Below are 18555 nucleotides of genomic sequence, written 5' to 3' on the forward strand. Positions count from 1 at the left end.
TTAGTAAATAAATAAGCAAATAACAAAAATATGTTATTTCAGAAGAGTCCTGAAACATGAAAAGTGAAATGAACTCTTCATGATATTATTACTCACTATTGTAGATCTCACAGTGTGGGAGGTGTAGTTGACTGACAGACCCCTTAAGGCATCTAAACATGAACAGAGGTCCTGCAGGTCTCTTGCCTCTCTGGGATAGAAGCCTCCTGTCCCAGGGGACTGTCCTATAGAGCACCTCTCCTTCTCCCTTCATCCTGAACACCAGGCCTGTTATACTGCACTGGAACAGACCTGCACTGGGGCACTGGAACCTGTAGAACAAACAAGGATTTAATTTTGTGAGATTTTCCTGGAATTAAGGTTTTATACAAACTACCAATGATACCATTAAATATATCAAGTTACCGGTACTCTCCCCTGTTGTCCAGATCATGGATTACAGGTGTAAATTCATCTGGAGAACTCTAAAATGTAGAAACAATAAATACTGTAATTCAACCAATATTGTGAAGAATAGTTTTTAAATGAAAATGTTCTCTCTTTCCAGTGAGGGTCTTTTACCATGTGATGGTGATCCAGGAAAAGAGGAGAATCTAAAGAGAACCAAAAAACATCAATCATCATGTTTTTCTATACAACTTCAACTTCATCATTGTTCCAGATTAAGATGTTACTGTATAGCTGTTACCCCTTTCTCTTCCCAACTCCTCATCATCAATCCTCTGGGTGTTCTCCTGGGTATTCTCCTGGGTGTTCTCCTGGGTGTTCTCCTGGGTATTCTCCTGGGTGTTCTCCTGGGTGTTCTCCTGGGTATTCTCCTGGGTATTCTCCTGGGTGTTCTCCTGGGTGTTCTCCTGGGTATTCTCCTGGGTGTTCTCCTGGGTGTTCTCCTGGGTGTTCTCCTGGGTGTTCTCCTGGGTATTCTCCTGGGTGTTCTCCTGGGTGTTCTCCTGGGTGTTATCCTGGGTGTTCTCCTGGGTGTTATCCTGGGTGTTATCCTGGGTGTTCACATATACCTCTGTGTTGAGACTGTTAGCCATCTTCAGTTGGCTCCCTAGGATGGTTGAAAAGTCCATCTCTAGCTTTGGGGTTTTCTAGATTCAAATCAACAGAATAGATAGAAACATACTTCTATAACAGGGACATGTTCTATATTAACATACTTCTATAACAGTCACATGTTCTATATTAACATACTTCTATAACAGTGACATGTTCTATATTAACATACTTCTATAACAGTCACATGTTCTATATTAACATACTTCTATAACAGGGACATGTTCTATATTAACATACTTCTATAACAGGGACATGTTCTATATTAACATACTTCTATAACAGGGACATGTTCTATATTAACATACTTCTATAACAGTCACATGTTCTATATTAACATACTTCTATAACAGGGACATGTTCTATATTAACATACTTCTATAACAGGGACATGTTCTATATTAACATACTTCTATAACAGGGACATGTTCTATATTAACATACTTCTATAACAGGGACATGTTCTATATTAACATACTTCTATAACAGGGACATGTTCTATATTAACATACTTCTATAACAGTGACATGTTCTATATTAACATACTTCTATAACAGTGACATGTTCTATATTAACATACTTCTATAACAGTGACATGTTCTATATTAACATACTTCTATAACAGTCACATGTTCTATATTAACATACTTCTATAACAGTGACATGTTCTATATTAACATACTTCTATAACAGTCACATGTTCTATATTAACATACTTCTATAACAGTGACATGTTCTATATTAACATACTTCTATAACAGTCACATGTTCTATATTAACATACTTCTATAACAGTCACATGTTCTATATTAACATACTTCTATAACAGTGACATGTTCTATATTAACATACTTCTATAACAGTGACATGTTCTATATTAACATACTTCTATAACAGTCACATGTTCTATATTAACATACTTCTATAACAGTCACATGTTCTATATTAATCTGACCTGTCCTCTTGTTCTATTGTGAACATGTTGGTCACCATGGCAGCAGTGAGAAGGGCAGGGACAATCAGGCACCTTATGTTTGATGAACAACGGGGTTCTGCCAGTCAATGGGACACAATGCTCCTCAATCTTTTCGCGCCTGGAAACTAGACCAGGCCAGGATGGTTCCTCACTTGTTCTCCTTTTCTTTCCTGCAGGGGTCATCAAAAAGAGAGAGAGAGAAAGAAAGTGTAAAGAAAGAGAGAGAGAGAGACAGAGAGAGAGAGAGAGAGAGAGCAAGAGAGAGAGAGAGAGAGTTTAAAGTGTTGTTAGCTGGTTAACATACCCACATGTTAGTGTAATAGTCAGTTTAGAAACAGTCAACAGGCTGTGCGGGATCTTTGTGTGAATCTCTATCACTCAATATCCCAGATCTGAGTGTGTAATGATAAATCTATCGTCTGGATGTGTTACCTCTAGTGTGATATATCTCTAACTTCTCTGCCAGATCATCCAGATTCATCCCCCTCAGGATCCTCAGTGTGATCCTCACAGCTCCCTCATGGTCGTATCTCTTCACCATCTGATCCACTGTGTCCTGTCTGTCAGTGTTCTCCAGCTGGCTCTCTGGGATGGGAGGAAAGTCTAACATCCTGCCACTAGTCAGGTGAGACTGAAATTTCTTCAGCTGTTCTTCAGTGAGTTCCTCCAGACTGGTCAGCAGCAGAGCTGGAACAGTCAATATTTGGGGTCTCTAAAAAGGTGACAAGATTTAAAGAAGGAATATAAACACTGGTTACTGATACAAAGAACATGAATATAGCCACACACACACAAACATCCTAATTTCTCTGACAGATAATTTTTTCAAATGAGAGGGTGTTAGCGTGTTGTGCATGTGCACCCGTCCTCTCACCTGTAAGCTGTGCTGTACTGAGGAGGGAAGGAACCTGGAAGGCTTCTCCATGACAACACTGGGTGGATAGAGGGCTTGGTAGAAGACAGGGCTGGAATCTGGAGTTATGGATGAAAATATTGATTTGTGATAAGAGCCTGAGTGACCAGAGGGACTCCCTGGGGGCATAGGGTCTCCCTGAGCGAGAGAGAGCGATATATATGTATTTATATTAGCTGGTTAACTTTGATCCTACATTATAACATTACTAAAACTAAATGTTAACAATCTGGGGTGATCTTTGTGTGAATCTCTATCACTCAATATCCCAGATCTGAGTGTGTAATGATAAATCTATCAACGGGATGTGTTACCTCTACTGTGATATCTCTCGAACTTCTCTGCCAGATCTTCCCGGTTCATCCTCCTCAGGATCCTCAGTGTGATCTCCACAACTCCCTCAGGGCCGTACCTCTTCAGCATCTGATCCACTATGACCCGTCTGTCATTGTTCTTCAGCTGAGTTTTTGGGATGGGAGGAAAGCCAGTCAGGTAAGGTGGAAGCTGTTTGCTTAGAGTCAGTTCCTGCTGAAATATCTTCAGCTCGTCTGTGCTCAGCTCCTCCAGAGTGGCCAGCAGCAGAGCTTCTCTTTTCTTATCTGCAGGTTTCTAAGAAAACAACAACAGAACAGATAGAATTTTAATTTGGTGACAACCCTTTCTTTCTGTCACTATAATCGGTCTCCATGACTTCTACCAGGTGTGGGGTTATGTGAACCTAAACATCCCCTCTCCTCCTCACCGTGACCAGCTCATATTTGTCCTTTGTGATTCCAGTGTCTTTGCTGCCTGCTGCCTCTCTGTCCAAGGCTCTAGAACGTCCAGACAGATGGACATGTTTCTTCTCTCTCTCTTCATCATTGCCAGTGTCTGATGAGTTGCTCCACCATTTGGTTTCTGTTGTAGATACAGCTATAGAAGATGAAGTGAAGAGGGATAATGGTGTTGTTGTCTCATTACATTTTCCTGTTTATCTACAATTATCAATCTACACCATGTTGTCTTCGTTTAAGCAATTATAAGGAGCCTGTCCTCCTATAACTCCCCTAACCAGCCTCCTCTGGCTTAGACCTACACTGAACTGTGATTGTGATGTATAGATTGATGTACATTGTTGTTATGTTACCTCTAGTGTGATATCGCTCTAACTTCTCTGCCAGATCATCCAGATTCATCCACCTCAGGTTCACAAGTGTGATCTTCACAGCTCTCTCAGGGTCGTATCTTTTCACCATCTGATCCACTGTGACCTGTCTGTCAGTGTTCTCCAGCTGGCTCTCTGGGATGGGAGGAAAGTCTAACATCCTGCCACTAGTCAGGTTAGACTGAAATATCTTCAGCTGTTCTTCAGTGAGCTCCTCCAGAGTGGTCAGCAGCAGAGCTGGAACATCCAACGTGGAGGATCTCTAAAATAACAAAGAAGATAAGATAGAAATAAAGGGATAGAAATACAGACTACTGATATAAAATAAAGAACATGAACATCGCCACACACACACAACGTGATAGGAATGTATTTTACGCTACTGCTACTCTCCGTTTGTCATATATGCATTGTCACTTTAACTATACCTACATGTACATACTACCTCAATTAGCCCGACTAACCGGTGCCTGTATATAGCCTCACTACTGTATATAGCCTCTACTGTATATAGCCTCTCTACTGTACAGTGCCTTGCGAAAGTATTCGGCCCCCTTGAACTTTGCGACCTTTTGCCACATTTCAGGCTTCAAACATAAAGATATAAAACTGTATTTTTTTGTGAAGAATCAACAACAAGTGGGACACAATCATGAAGTGGAATGACATTTATTGGATATTTCAAACTTTTTTAACAAATCAAAAACTGAAAAATTGGGCGTGCAAAATTATTCAGCCCCTTTACTTTCAGTGCAGCAAACTCTCTCCAGAAGTTCAGTGAGGATCTCTGAATGATCCAATGTTGACCTAAATGACTAATGATGATAAATACAATCCACCTGTGTGTAATCAAGTCTCCGTATAAATGCACCTGCACTGGGATAGTCTCAGAGGTCCGTTAAAAGCGCAGAGAGCATCATGAAGAACAAGGAACACACCAGGCAGGTCCGAGATACTGTTGTGAAGAAGTTTAAAGCCGGATTTGGATACAAAAAGATTTCCCAAGCTTTAAACATCCCAAGGAGCACTGTGCAAGCGATAATATTGAAATGGAAGGAGTATCAGACCACTGCAAATCTACCAAGACCTGGCCGTCCCTCTAAACGTTCAGCTCATACAAGGAGAAGATTGATCAGAGATGCAGCCAAGAGGCCCATGATCAAAAGCCATTTCTTAAAGATATCCATAAAAAGTGTTGTTTAAAGTTTGCCACAAGCCACCTGGGAGACACACCAAACATGTGGAAGAAGGTGCTCTGGTCAGATGAAACCAAAATTGAACTTTTTGGCAACAATAAAAACGTTACGTTTGGCGTAAAAGCAACACAGCTCATCACCCTGAACACACCATCCCCACTGTCAAACATGGTGGTGGCAGCATCATGGTTTGGGCCTGCTTTTCTTGAGCTCGAGCTGTTTTGCAAGGAGGAATGGGAAAAAATTTCAGTCTCTCGATGTGCAAAACTGATAGAGACATACCCCAAGCGACTTACAGCTGTAATCGCAGCAAAAGGTGGCGCTACAAAGTATTAACTTAAGGGGGCTGAATAATTTTGGCACGCCCAATTTTTCAGTTTTTGATTTGTTAAAAAAGTTTAAAATATCCAATAAATGTCGTTCCACTTCATGATTGTGTCCCACTTGTTGTTGATTCTTCACAAAAAAATACAGTTTTATATCTTTATGTTTGAAGCCTGAAATGTGGCAAAAGGTCGCAAAGTTCAAGGGGGCCGAATACTTTCGCAAGGCACTGTATATACAGTAGCGAGGCTATGCACAGTAGAGGCTATATAAGGTAGAGGCTATATACAGTAGAGAGGCTATATACAGTAGCGAGGCTATATACAGTAGAGAGGCTATATACAGTAGAGGCTATATACAGTAGAGAGGCTATATACAGTAGAGAGGCTATATACAGTAGCAAGGCTATATACAGTAGAGAGGCTTTAAAAGGTAGAGGCTATATACAGTAGCAAGGCTATACACAGTAGCGAGCCTATATACAGTAGAGGCTATATAAGGTAGAGGCTATATAAGGTAGAGGCTATATAAGGTAGAGACTATATAAGGTAGAGGCTATATAAGGTAGAGGCTATATAAGGTAGAGACTATATAAGGTAGAGGCTATATAAGGTAGAGGCTATATACAGTAGAGAGGCTATATACAGTAGAGAGGCTATATACAGTAGAGAGGCTATATACAGTAGAGGCTATAAACAGTAGCGAGGCTAAATACAGTAGAGATGCTATATACAGTAGCAAGGCTATATACAGTAGAGAGGCTTTAAAAGGTAGAGGCTATATACAGTAGCAAGGCTATACACAGTAGCGAGCCTATATACAGTAGAGGCAATATAAGGTAGAGGCTATATAAGGTAGAGGCTATATAAGGTAGAGGCTATATACAGTAGCGAGGCTATATACAGTAGAGGCTATAAACAGTAGCGAGGCTAAATACAGTAGAGATGCTATATACAGTAGCAAGGCTATATACAATAGAGGCTATATACAGTAGCAAGGCTATATACAGTAGTGAGGCTTTATACAGTAGTGAGGCTATATACAGTAGTTGGGCTATATACAGTCGTGGGGCTTTATACAGTAGAGAGGCTTTATACAGTAGTGAGGCTATATACAGCAATGAGGTTATATACAGTAGAGAGGCTATATACAGTAGAGGCAATTCCAGTAGAGAGACTTTACACAGTAGAGGCTATATACAGTAGTGAGGCTATATACAGTAGTGAGGCTATATACAGTAGTGAGGCTATATACAGTAGTGAGGCTATATACAGTAGAGGCTATATACAGTAGTGAGGCTATATACAGTAGAGGCTATATACAGTAGAGGCTAAATACAGTAGAGGCTAAATACAGTAGTGAGGCTTTATACATTAGTGAGGCTTTATACAGTAGTGAGGCTATATACAGTAGAGAGGATATATACAGTAGTGAGGCTATATACAGTAGAGAGGCTTTATACAGGAGAGGCTATACACAGTAGTGAGGCTTTATACAGTCGAGAGGCTATATACAGTAGAGAGGCTATACCCAGTAGTGAGGCTATATACAGTAGTGAGGCTATATACAATAGAGGCTATATACAGTAGCGAGGCTATATACAGTAGTGAGGCTTTATACAGTAGTGAGGCTATATACAGTAGTGGGGCTTTATACAGTAGAGGCAATTCCAGTAGAGAGACTTTACACAGTAGAGGCTATATACAGTAGTGAGGCTATATACTGTAGTGAGGCTTTATACAGTAGTGAGGCTATATACAGTAGAGGCTATATACAGTAGTGAGGCTATATACAGTAGAGAGGCTAAATACAGTAGAGAGGCTAAATACAGTAGAGGCTAAATACAGTAGAGGCTAAATACAGTAGTGAGGCTAAATACAGTAGTGAGGCTATATACAGTAGTGGGGCTATATACAGTAGTGAGGCTATATACAGTAGAGAGGCTAAATACAGTAGAGGCTAAATACAGTAGAGTCTAAATACAGTAGTGAGGCTAAATACAGTCGTGAGGCTTTATACAGTAGTGAGGCTATGTACAGTAGTGGGGCTTTATACAGTAGAGAGGCTAAATACAGTAGAGGCTAAATACAGTAGAGGCTAAATACAGTAGTGAGGCTAAATACAGTAGTGAGGCTAAATACAGTAGTGAGACTTTATACAGTAGTGAGGCTATATACAGTAGAGAGGCTTTATACAGTAGTGAGGCTATATACAGCAATGAGGTTATATACAGTAGAGAGGCTATATACAGCAATGAGGTTATATACAGTAGAGAGGGTATATACAGCAATGAGGCTATATACAGTAGAGGCAATTCCAGTAGAGACTTTACACAGTAGAGGCTATATACAGTAGTGAGGCTATATACTGTAGTGAGGCTATATACTGTAGTGAGGCTTTATACAGTAGTGAGGCTATATACAGTAGAGAGGCTAAATACAGTAGAGAGGCTAAATACAGTAGAGGCTAAATACAGTAGAGGCTAAATACAGTAGTGAGGCTAAATACAGTAGTGAGGCTTTATACAGTAGTGGGGCTATATACAGTAGTGAGGCTATATACAGTAGAGAGGCTAAATACAGTAGAGGCTAAATACAGTAGAGTCTAAATACAGTAGTGAGGCTAAATACAGTCGTGAGGCTTTATACAGTAGAGAGGCTAAATACAGTAGAGGCTAAATACAGTAGAGGCTAAATACAGTAGTGAGGCTAAATACAGTAGTGAGGCTAAATACAGTAGTGAGGCTTTATACAGTAGTGAGGCTATATACAGTAGTGGGGCTTTATACAGTAGAGAGGCTATATACAGTCGTGGGGATTTATACAGTAGAGACGCTTTATACAGTAGTGAGGCTAAATACAGCAATGAGGTTATATACAGTAGAGAGGCTATATACAGCAATGAGGCTATATACAGTAGAGGCAATTCCAGTAGAGAGACTTTACACAGTAGAGGCTATATACAGTAGTGAGGCTATATACTGTAGTGAGGCTATATACTGTAGTGAGGCTTTATACAGTAGTGAGGCTATATACAGTAGTGAGGCTATATACAGTAGAGAGGCTAAATACAGTAGAGAGGCTAAATACAGTAGAGGCTAAATACAGTAGAGGCTAAATACAGTAGTGAGGCTAAATACAGTAGTGAGGCTATATACAGTAGTGGGGCTATATACAGTAGAGAGGCTTTATACAGGAGAGGCTATACACAGTAGTGAGGCTTTATACAGTCGAGAGGCTATATACAGTAGAGAGGCTATATACAGTAGTGAGGCTATATACAGTAGTGGGGCTATATACAGTAGAGAGGCTTTATACAGGAGAGGCTATACACAGTAGTGAGGCTTTATACAGTCGAGAGGCTATATACAGTAGAGAGGCTATATACAGTAGTGAGGCTATATACAGTAGGGAGGCTATATACAGTAGAGAGGCTATATTCAGTAGAGATGCTATTTTCAGTAGTGAGGCTTTATACAGTAGAGAGGCTATATACAGTAGAGAGGCTATATACAGTAGAGAGGCTATATACAGTAGAGAGGCTATATACAGTAGAGAGGCTATATTCAGTAGAGATGCTATTTTCAGTAGTGAGGCTTTATACAGTAGAGAGGCTATATACAGTAGAGAGGCATCTCTACTGAATATAGCCTCTCTACTGTATATAGCCTCTCTACTGTATATAGCCTCTCTACTGTATATAGCCTCTCTACTGTATATAGCCTCTCTACTGTATATAGCCTCTCTACTGTATATAGCCTCTCTACTGTATATAGCCTCTCTACATTTGTATATAGCCTCTCTACTGTATAAAGCCTCACTACTGAAAATAGCATCTCTACTGAATATAGCCTCTCTACTGTATATAGCCTCTCTACTGTATATAGCCTCTCTACTGTATATAGCCTCTCTACTGTATATAGCCTTGCTACTGCTATTTTCCACTGTCCTTTTACTGTTGTTTTTATTTCTTTACTTATCTATTTTTCACCTAATACCTATAATTTACTTAAAAATGGCACTGTTGGTTAGGGCCTGTAAGTCAGTATTTCACTGTTATGTCACCTGTTGTATTTGGCGCACGTGACAAATACACTTTGATTTGATTCACAGCTTTTTTTGTCTGATGGTGTGTGTAGGGATATGCCACCTGACCCCCACCACTCATAGAGTATGTGTGTACTGTATCATTTCAAACTGTAGAACTGAATATGACAGTGAGTACAGGTGATGTAACATATGAGGGTAGAACTGTAGAACTGACTATGACAGTGAGTACAGGTGTTGTAACATATGAGGGTAGAACTGACTATGACAGTGAGTACAGGTGGTGTAACATATGAGGGTAGAACTGACTATGATAGTGAGTACAGGTGATGTAACATATGAGGGTAGAACTGTAGAACTGACTATGACAGTGAGTACAGGTGTTGTAACATATGAGGGTAGAACTGTAGAACTGACTATGACAGTGAGTACAGGTGGTGTAACATATGAGGGTAGAACTGACTATGACAGTGAGTACAGGTGTTTTAACATATGAGGGTAGAACTGTAGAACTGACTATGACAGTGAGTACAGGTGATGTAACATATGAGGGTAGAACTGACTATGACAGTGAGTACAGGTGATGTAACATATGAGGGTAGAACTGTAGAACTGACTATGACAGTGAGTACAGGTGATGTAACATATGAAGGTAGAACTGTCGAACTGACTATGACAGTGGGTACAGGTGATGCAACATATGAGGGTAGAACTGTCGAACTGACTATGACAGTGAGTACAGGTGATGTAACATATGAGGGTAGAACTGACTATGACAGTGAGTACAGGTGTTGTAACATATGAGGGTAGAACTGTAGAACTGAGTATGACAGTGAGTACAGGTGATGTAACATATGAGGGTAGAACTGTCGAACTGACTATGACAGTGAGTACAGGTGATGTAACATATGAGGGTAGAACTGTAGAACTGACTATGACAGTGAGTACAGGTGATGTAACATATGAGGGTAGAACTGACTATGACAGTGAGTACAGGTGATGTAACATATGAGGGTAGAACTGACTATGACAGTGAGTACAGGTGGTGTAACATATGAGGGTAGAACTGTCGAACTGACTATGACAGTGAGTACAGGTGATGTAACATATGAGGGTAGAACTGTAGAACTGACTATGACAGTGAGTACAGGTGATGTAACATATGAGGGTAGAACTGACTATGACAGTGAGTACAGGTGATGTAACATATGAGGGTAGAACTGACTATGACAGTGAGTACAGGTGATGTAACATATGAGGGTAGAACTGACTATGACAGTGAGTACAGGTGATGTAACATATGAGGGTAGAACTGTAGAACTGACTATGACAGTGAGTACAGGTGGTGTAACATATGAGGGTGGAACTGTAGAACTGACTATGACAGTGAGTACAGGTGGTGTAACATATGAGGGTAGAACTGTAGAACTGACTATGACAGTGAGTACAGGTGGTGTAACATATGAGGGTAGAAGTGACTATGACAGTGAGTACAGGTGGTGTAACATATGAGGGTAGAACTGTAGAACTGACTATGACAGTGAGTACAGGTGGTGTAACATTTGAGGGTAGAACTGACTATGACAGTGAGTACAGGTGATGTAACATATGAGGGTAGAACTGACTATGACAGTGAGTACAGGTGATGTAACATATGAGGGTAGAACTGTAGAACTGACTATGACAGTGAGTACAGGTGTTTTAACATATGAGGGTAGAACTGTAGAACTGACTATGACAGTGAGTACAGGTGGTGTAACATATGAGGGTAGAACTGACTATGACAGTGAGTACAGGTGATGTAACATATGAGGGTAGAACTGTAGAACTGACTATGACAGTGAGTACAGGTGGTGTAACATATGAGGGTAGAACTGTAGAACTGACTATGACAGTGAGTACAGGTGATGTAACATATGAGGGTAGAACTGTAGAACTGACTATGACAGTGAGTACAGGTGTTTTAACATATGAGGGTAGAACTGTAGAACTGACTATGACAGTGAGTACAGGTGATGTAACATTTGAGGGTAGAACTGACTATGACAGTGAGTACAGGTGATGTAACATATGAGGGTAGAACTGACTATGACAGTGAGTACAGGTGATGTAACATTTGAGGGTAGAACTGTAGAACTGACTATGACAGTGAGTACAGGTGGTGTAACATATGAGGGTAGAACTGTAGAACTGACTATGACAGTGAGTACAGGTGGTGTAACATTTGAGGGTAGAACTGACTATTACAGTGAGTACAGGTGTTTTAACATATGAGGGTAGAACTGTAGAACTTACTATGACAGTGAGTACAGGTGATGTAACATTTGAGGGTAGAACTGACTATGACAGTGAGTACAGGTGATGTAACATATGAGGGTAGAACTGACTATGACAGTGAGTACAGGTGATGTAACATATGAGGGTAGAACTGTAGAACTGACTATGACAGTGAGTACAGGTGTTTTAACATATGAGGGTAGAACTGTCGAACTGATTTTGACAGTGAGTACAGGTGGTGGAACATATGAGGGTAGAACTGACTATGACAGTGAGTACAGGTGATGTAACATATGAGGGTAGAACTGTAGAACTGACTATGACAGTGAGTACAGGTGGTGTAACATATGAGGGTAGAACTGTCGAACTGATTTTGACAGTGAGTACAGGTGGTGGAACATATGAGGGTAGAACTGACTATGACAGTGAGTACAGGTGATGTAACATATGAGGGTAGAACTGTAGAACTGACTATGACAGTGAGTACAGGTGTTTTAACATATGAGGGTAGAACTGTCGAACTGATTTTGACAGTGAGTACAGGTGGTGGAACATATGAGGGTAGAACTGACTATGACAGTGAGTACAGGTGATGTAACATATGAGGGTAGAACTGTAGAACTGACTATGACAGTGAGTACAGGTGATGTAACATATGAGGGTAGAACTGACTATGACAGTGAGTACAGGTGTTTTAACATATGAGGGTAGAACTGTAGAACTGACTATGACAGTGAGTACAGGTGATGTAACATTTGAGGGTAGAACTGACTATGACAGTGAGTACAGGTGATGTAACATATGAGGGTAGAACTGACTATGACAGTGAGTACAGGTGATGTAACATTTGAGGGTAGAACTGTAGAACTGACTATGACAGTGAGTACAGGTGGTGTAACATATGAGGGTAGAACTGTAGAACTGACTATGACAGTGAGTACAGGTGGTGTAACATTTGAGGGTAGAACTGACTATGACAGTGAGTACAGGTGGTGTAACATTTGAGGGTAGAACTGACTATGACAGTGAGTACAGGTGATGTAACATATGAGGGTAGAACTGACTATTACAGTGAGTACAGGTGTTTTAACATATGAGGGTAGAACTGTAGAACTGACTATGACAGTGAGTACAGGTGATGTAACATTTGAGGGTAGAACTGACTATGACAGTGAGTACAGGTGATGTAACATATGAGGGTAGAACTGACTATGACAGTGAGTACAGGTGATGTAACATATGAGGGTAGAACTGTAGAACTGACTATGACAGTGAGTACAGGTGTTTTAACATATGAGGGTAGAACTGTAGAACTGACTATGACAGTGAGTACAGGTGGTGTAACATATGAGGGTAGAACTGACTATGACAGTGAGTACAGGTGATGTAACATATGAGGGTAGAACTGTAGAACTGACTATGACAGTGAGTACAGGTGGTGTAACATATGAGGGTAGAACTGTAGAACTGACTATGACAGTGAGTACAGGTGATGTAACATATGAGGGTAGAACTGACTATGACAGTGAGTACAGGTGTTTTAACATCTGAGGGTAGAACTGTAGAACTGACTATGACAGTGAGTACAGGTGATGTAACATTTGAGGGTAGAACTGACTATGACAGTGAGTACAGGTGATGTAACATATGAGGGTAGAACTGACTATGACAGTGAGTACAGGTGATGTAACATTTGAGGGTAGAACTGTAGAACTGACTATGACAGTGAGTACAGGTGGTGTAACATTTGAGGGTAGAACTGACTATGACAGTGAGTACAGGTGATGTAACATATGAGGGTAGAACTGACTATTACAGTGAGTACAGGTGTTTTAACATATGAGGGTAGAACTGTAGAACTGACTATGACAGTGAGTACAGGTGATGTAACATTTGAGGGTAGAACTGACTATGACAGTGAGTACAGGTGATGTAACATTTGAGGGTAGAACTGACTATGACAGTGAGTACAGGTGATGTAACATATGAGGGTAGAACTGACTATGACAGTGAGTACAGGTGTTTTAACATATGAGGGTAGAACTGTAGAACTGACTATGACAGTGAGTACAGGTGGTGTAACATTTGAGGGTAGAACTGACTATGACAGTGAGTACAGGTGTTTTAACATATGAGGGTAGACCTGTAGAACTGACTATGACAGTGAGTACAGGTGATGTAACATATGAGGGTAGAACTGACTATGACAGTGAGTACAGGTGTTTTAACATATGAGGGTAGAACTGTAGAACTGACTATGACAGTGAGTACAGGTGGTGTAACATATGAGGGTAGAACTGTAGAACTGACTATGACAGTGAGTACAGGTGGTGTAACATATGAGGGTAGAAGTGACTATGACAGTGAGTACAGGTGGTGTAACATATGAGGGTAGAACTGTAGAACTGACTATGACAGTGAGTACAGGTGGTGTAACATTTGAGGGTAGAACTGACTATGACAGTGAGTACAGGTGATGTAACATATGAGGGTAGAACTGACTATGACAGTGAGTACAGGTGATGTAACATATGAGGGTAGAACTGTAGAACTGACTATGACAGTGAGTACAGGTGTTTTAACATATGAGGGTAGAACTGTAGAACTGACTATGACAGTGAGTACAGGTGGTGTAACATATGAGGGTAGAACTGACTATGACAGTGAGTACAGGTGATGTAACATATGAGGGTAGAACTGTAGAACTGACTATGACAGTGAGTACAGGTGGTGTAACATATGAGGGTAGAACTGACTATGACAGTGAGTACAGGTGTTTTAACATATGAGGGTAGAACTGTAGAACTGACTATGACAGTGAGTACAGGTGGTGTAACATATGAGGGTAGAACTGTAGAACTGACTATGACAGTGAGTACAGGTGGTGTAACATATGAGGGTAGAACTGACTATGACAGTGAGTACAGGTGATGTAACATATGAGGGTAGAACTGTAGAACTGACTATGACAGTGAGTACAGGTGATGTAACATATGAGGGTAGAACTGACAATGACAGTGAGTACAGGTGTTTTAACATATGAGGGTAGAACTGTAGAACTGACTATGACAGTGAGTACAGGTGATGTAACATTTGAGGGTAGAACTGACTATGACAGTGAGTACAGGTGATGTAACATATGAGGGTAGAACTGACTATGACAGTGAGTACAGGTGATGTAACATTTGAGGGTAGAACTGTAGAACTGACTATGACAGTGAGTACAGGTGGTGTAACATTTGAGGGTAGAACTGACTATGACAGTGAGTACAGGTGTTTTAACATATGAGGGTAGACCTGTAGAACTGACTATGACAGTGAGTACAGGTGATGTAACATAGGAGGGTAGAACTGACTATGACAGTGAGTATAGGTGTTTTAACATATGAGGGTAGAACTGTAGAACTGACTATGACAGTGAGTACAGGTGATGTAACATTTGAGGGTAGAACTGACTATGACAGTGAGTACAGGTGATGTAACATTTGAGGGTAGAACTGACTATGACAGTGAGTACAGGTGATGTAACATATGAGGGTAGAACTGACTATGACAGTGAGTACAGGTGTTTTAACATATGAGGGTAGAACTGTAGAACTGTTTATGACAGTGAGTACAGGTGATGTAACATTTGAGGGTAGAACTGACTATGACAGTGAGTACAGGTGATGTAACATATGAGGGTAGAACTGACTATGACAGTGAGTACAGGTGTTTTAACATATGAGGGTAGAACTGTAGAACTGACTATGACAGTGAGTACAGGTGGTGTAACATTTGAGGGTAGAACTGTAGAACTGACTATGACAGTGAGTACAGGTGATGTAACATATGAGGGTAGAACTGACTATGACAGTGAGTACAGGTGATGTAACATATGAGCGTAGAACTGTAGAACTGACTATGACAGTGAGTACAGGTGGTGTAACATATGAGGGTAGAACTGACTATGACAGTGAGTACAGGTGTTTTAACATATGAGGGTAGAACTGTAGAACTGACTATGACAGTGAGTACAGGTGGTGTAACATATGAGGGTAGAACTGTAGAACTGACTATGACAGTGAGTACAGGTGTTTTAACATATGAGGGTAGAACTGTAGAACTGACTATGACAGTGAGTACAGGTGGTGTAACATTTGAGGGTAGAACTGTAGAACTGACTATGACAGTGAGTACAGGTGATGTAACATATGAGGGTAGAACTGACTATGACAGTGAGTACAGGTGATGTAACATATGAGCGTAGAACTGTAGAACTGACTATGACAGTGAGTACAGGTGGTGTAACATATGAGGGTAGAACTGACTATGACAGTGAGTACAGGTGTTTTAACATATGAGGGTAGAACTGTAGAACTGACTATGACAGTGAGTACAGGTGGTGTAACATATGAGGGTAGAACTGTAGAACTGACTATGACAGTGAGTACAGGTGATGTAACATATGAGGGTAGAACTGACTATGACAGTGAGTACAGGTGATGTAACATATGAGGGTAGAAGTGATCAAGCACTTCTCTAACCGTGCTCTTACCTGTGAGCTGAGCTGTCCTGAGCTACCAGCTGAAGTTAACGACCACAACTCCTTAGATGAGCCAGGGAAGGAAGGAGGAGGAGCTGGAGTGAAAGGAGGCCATGAAGAGTAACAGAAGGATTTGGGCCTGAGTTGGAATAAGGACAAGTGAGAGGGTGAGGCAGTACCTGGGGAAGAGGGGGAAACGTGGGAAATAGAGGGGAAGACAGGAGGGGGATAGAGAGTCAGTTAGGGTTCTTGTCTACAGTCCTACTTCTCTGATCTCTAACTTCTCTGCCAGATTATTCTGGTTCATCTTCCAGATCAGGAAGCTCAGGAAGAGATATACAGTCATGATTAGAAAGTCTCATCTGTTTGTGAAATCTTCACTATTGTATGTATGGAATGTAATGAATGTTGGATTGTTGTTTAATCATCATGGGGTCACCTGGACACATCATGAATAAACATTATAAAAGAGGGGTCACCTGGACACATCATGAATAAACATTATAAAAGAGGGGTCACCTGGATACATCATGAATAAACATTATAAAAGAGGAGTCTGCTGAATGTTATTATGAAGTCAGTTGAATGTTATTTCTGGTTAGACCTACACTGAACTGTGATGGTGATGTATAGATTGATGTACATTGTTGTTATGTTACCTCTAGTGTGATCTCTCTGTAACCTCTCTGCCAGATCATCCAGATTCATCCCCCTCAGGATCCTCCCCATGTTCCCCACAGCTCCCTCAGGGCCGTATCTCTTCACCATCTGATCCACTGTGTCCTGTCTGTCAGTGTTCTCCAGCTGACTCTCTGGGATGAGAGGACAGCCAGGCAGCCAGGGCCTATACAGATACCACTGAAATGTCTTCAGCTCGTGTGGGTTCATCTCCTCCAGAGTGGTCAGCAGCAGAGCTGGAACATCCAATGTTTTCTAAAACAACAAAGATGACGACAGTGAGGAAGGAATAGAAAACCTGACAACTGAAATAAAATAAAGAACCTGATTATATTCATATTGTTAAGACGTACTAGAATATTTATACTGGTCTCTCAATATCTCATATCATCATGAAATACATTAGGAACATTGACAGACACACACACACACACACAGTATGTGGCTGTGATCTATATGTGGTTCGATCACAATGACATTTGACTTCTCAGACATGACCTCTAGTCTTACCTTCAGCACCTCCAGCCTCTCCTTCAGCTTAGAGATCTCATTCTCCAGAAAACAATGCTTCTCTCCAGATGGGGTCAACCTGAACACAAGAAACAGTCACTACACTGTTCCATATTAATTTCACGGGTCATGAGGATGATTTAATAAAATATGTTATGGTAGAGTTGTTAATATCAGACTCATAATACTTGTATTATGTCCACTCACCATCCAGAAGAGGTGCTGGTAGACTGCTCATCCCTGTTGACCACTGCCTGCGACACACACCCATAAACAAACACACACAGTATTCTTCAGAGAATACTGTGATCTACAGTATGTGGTTTGCTCACATTGACTTTAGACATGGCCACTAGTCTTACCTTCAGCACCTTCAGCTCCTCCTCCAGCCTAGAGATCTCAGTCAATAGATCACGACGCTTCTCTCTAGACAGGGTCAACCTGGACACAGGAAACAGTCACACACTGCTCTGTTCCCATACACCACCACTACATGCTGTGGTCACACACTGTTCTGTTCCCCTACACCACCACTACATGCTGTGGTCACACACTGTTCTGTTCCCCTACACCACCACTACATGCTGTGGTCACACACTGTTCTGTTCCCCTACACCACCACTACATGCTGTGGTCACTACACTGTTCTGTTCCCCTACAGCACCACTACATGCTGTGGTCACTACACTGTTCTGTTCCCCTACACCACCACTACATGCTGTGGTCACTACACTGTTCTGTTCCCCTACACCACCACTACATGCTGTGGTCACTACACTGTTCTGTTCCCCTACACCACCACTACATGCTGTGGTCACTACACTGTTCTGTTATCCTACACCACCACTACATGCTGTGGTCACACACTGTTCTGTTCCCCTACACCACCACTACATGCTGTGGTCAC

General features: G+C 41.0%; 1 protein-coding gene across 1 annotated transcript in view; it reads right to left on the reverse strand.

The window, feature by feature from the left end:
- LOC139424213 (uncharacterized) overlaps nucleotides 1–17988 on the reverse strand; it is a 50952-nt gene extending 32964 nt beyond the window's left edge. Inside the window, exons 1-14 of the mRNA XM_071175891.1 lie at nucleotides 17856–17988; nucleotides 17649–17727; nucleotides 17120–17393; nucleotides 16473–16639; nucleotides 4075–4354; nucleotides 3691–3860; nucleotides 3263–3557; nucleotides 2910–3007; nucleotides 2468–2747; nucleotides 2087–2205; nucleotides 689–1094; nucleotides 562–593; nucleotides 406–464; nucleotides 97–311 (exon numbers count right to left, since the gene is read on the reverse strand). Coding sequence (XP_071031992.1) covers nucleotides 97–311; nucleotides 406–464; nucleotides 562–593; nucleotides 689–1094; nucleotides 2087–2205; nucleotides 2468–2747; nucleotides 2910–3007; nucleotides 3263–3557; nucleotides 3691–3860; nucleotides 4075–4354; nucleotides 16473–16639; nucleotides 17120–17348 — 2350 coding nt within the window. The 5' untranslated portion in view covers nucleotides 17349–17393; nucleotides 17649–17727; nucleotides 17856–17988. The remainder of the gene's footprint in view (nucleotides 1–96; nucleotides 312–405; nucleotides 465–561; nucleotides 594–688; nucleotides 1095–2086; nucleotides 2206–2467; nucleotides 2748–2909; nucleotides 3008–3262; nucleotides 3558–3690; nucleotides 3861–4074; nucleotides 4355–16472; nucleotides 16640–17119; nucleotides 17394–17648; nucleotides 17728–17855) is intronic.
- Between the last annotated feature and the right edge of the window lie 567 nt (nucleotides 17989–18555).

Source organism: Oncorhynchus clarkii, chromosome 13 (assembly GCF_045791955.1).
Source record: "Oncorhynchus clarkii lewisi isolate Uvic-CL-2024 chromosome 13, UVic_Ocla_1.0, whole genome shotgun sequence".
In the NCBI taxonomy this organism is placed as follows: domain Eukaryota; kingdom Metazoa; phylum Chordata; class Actinopteri; order Salmoniformes; family Salmonidae; genus Oncorhynchus; species Oncorhynchus clarkii.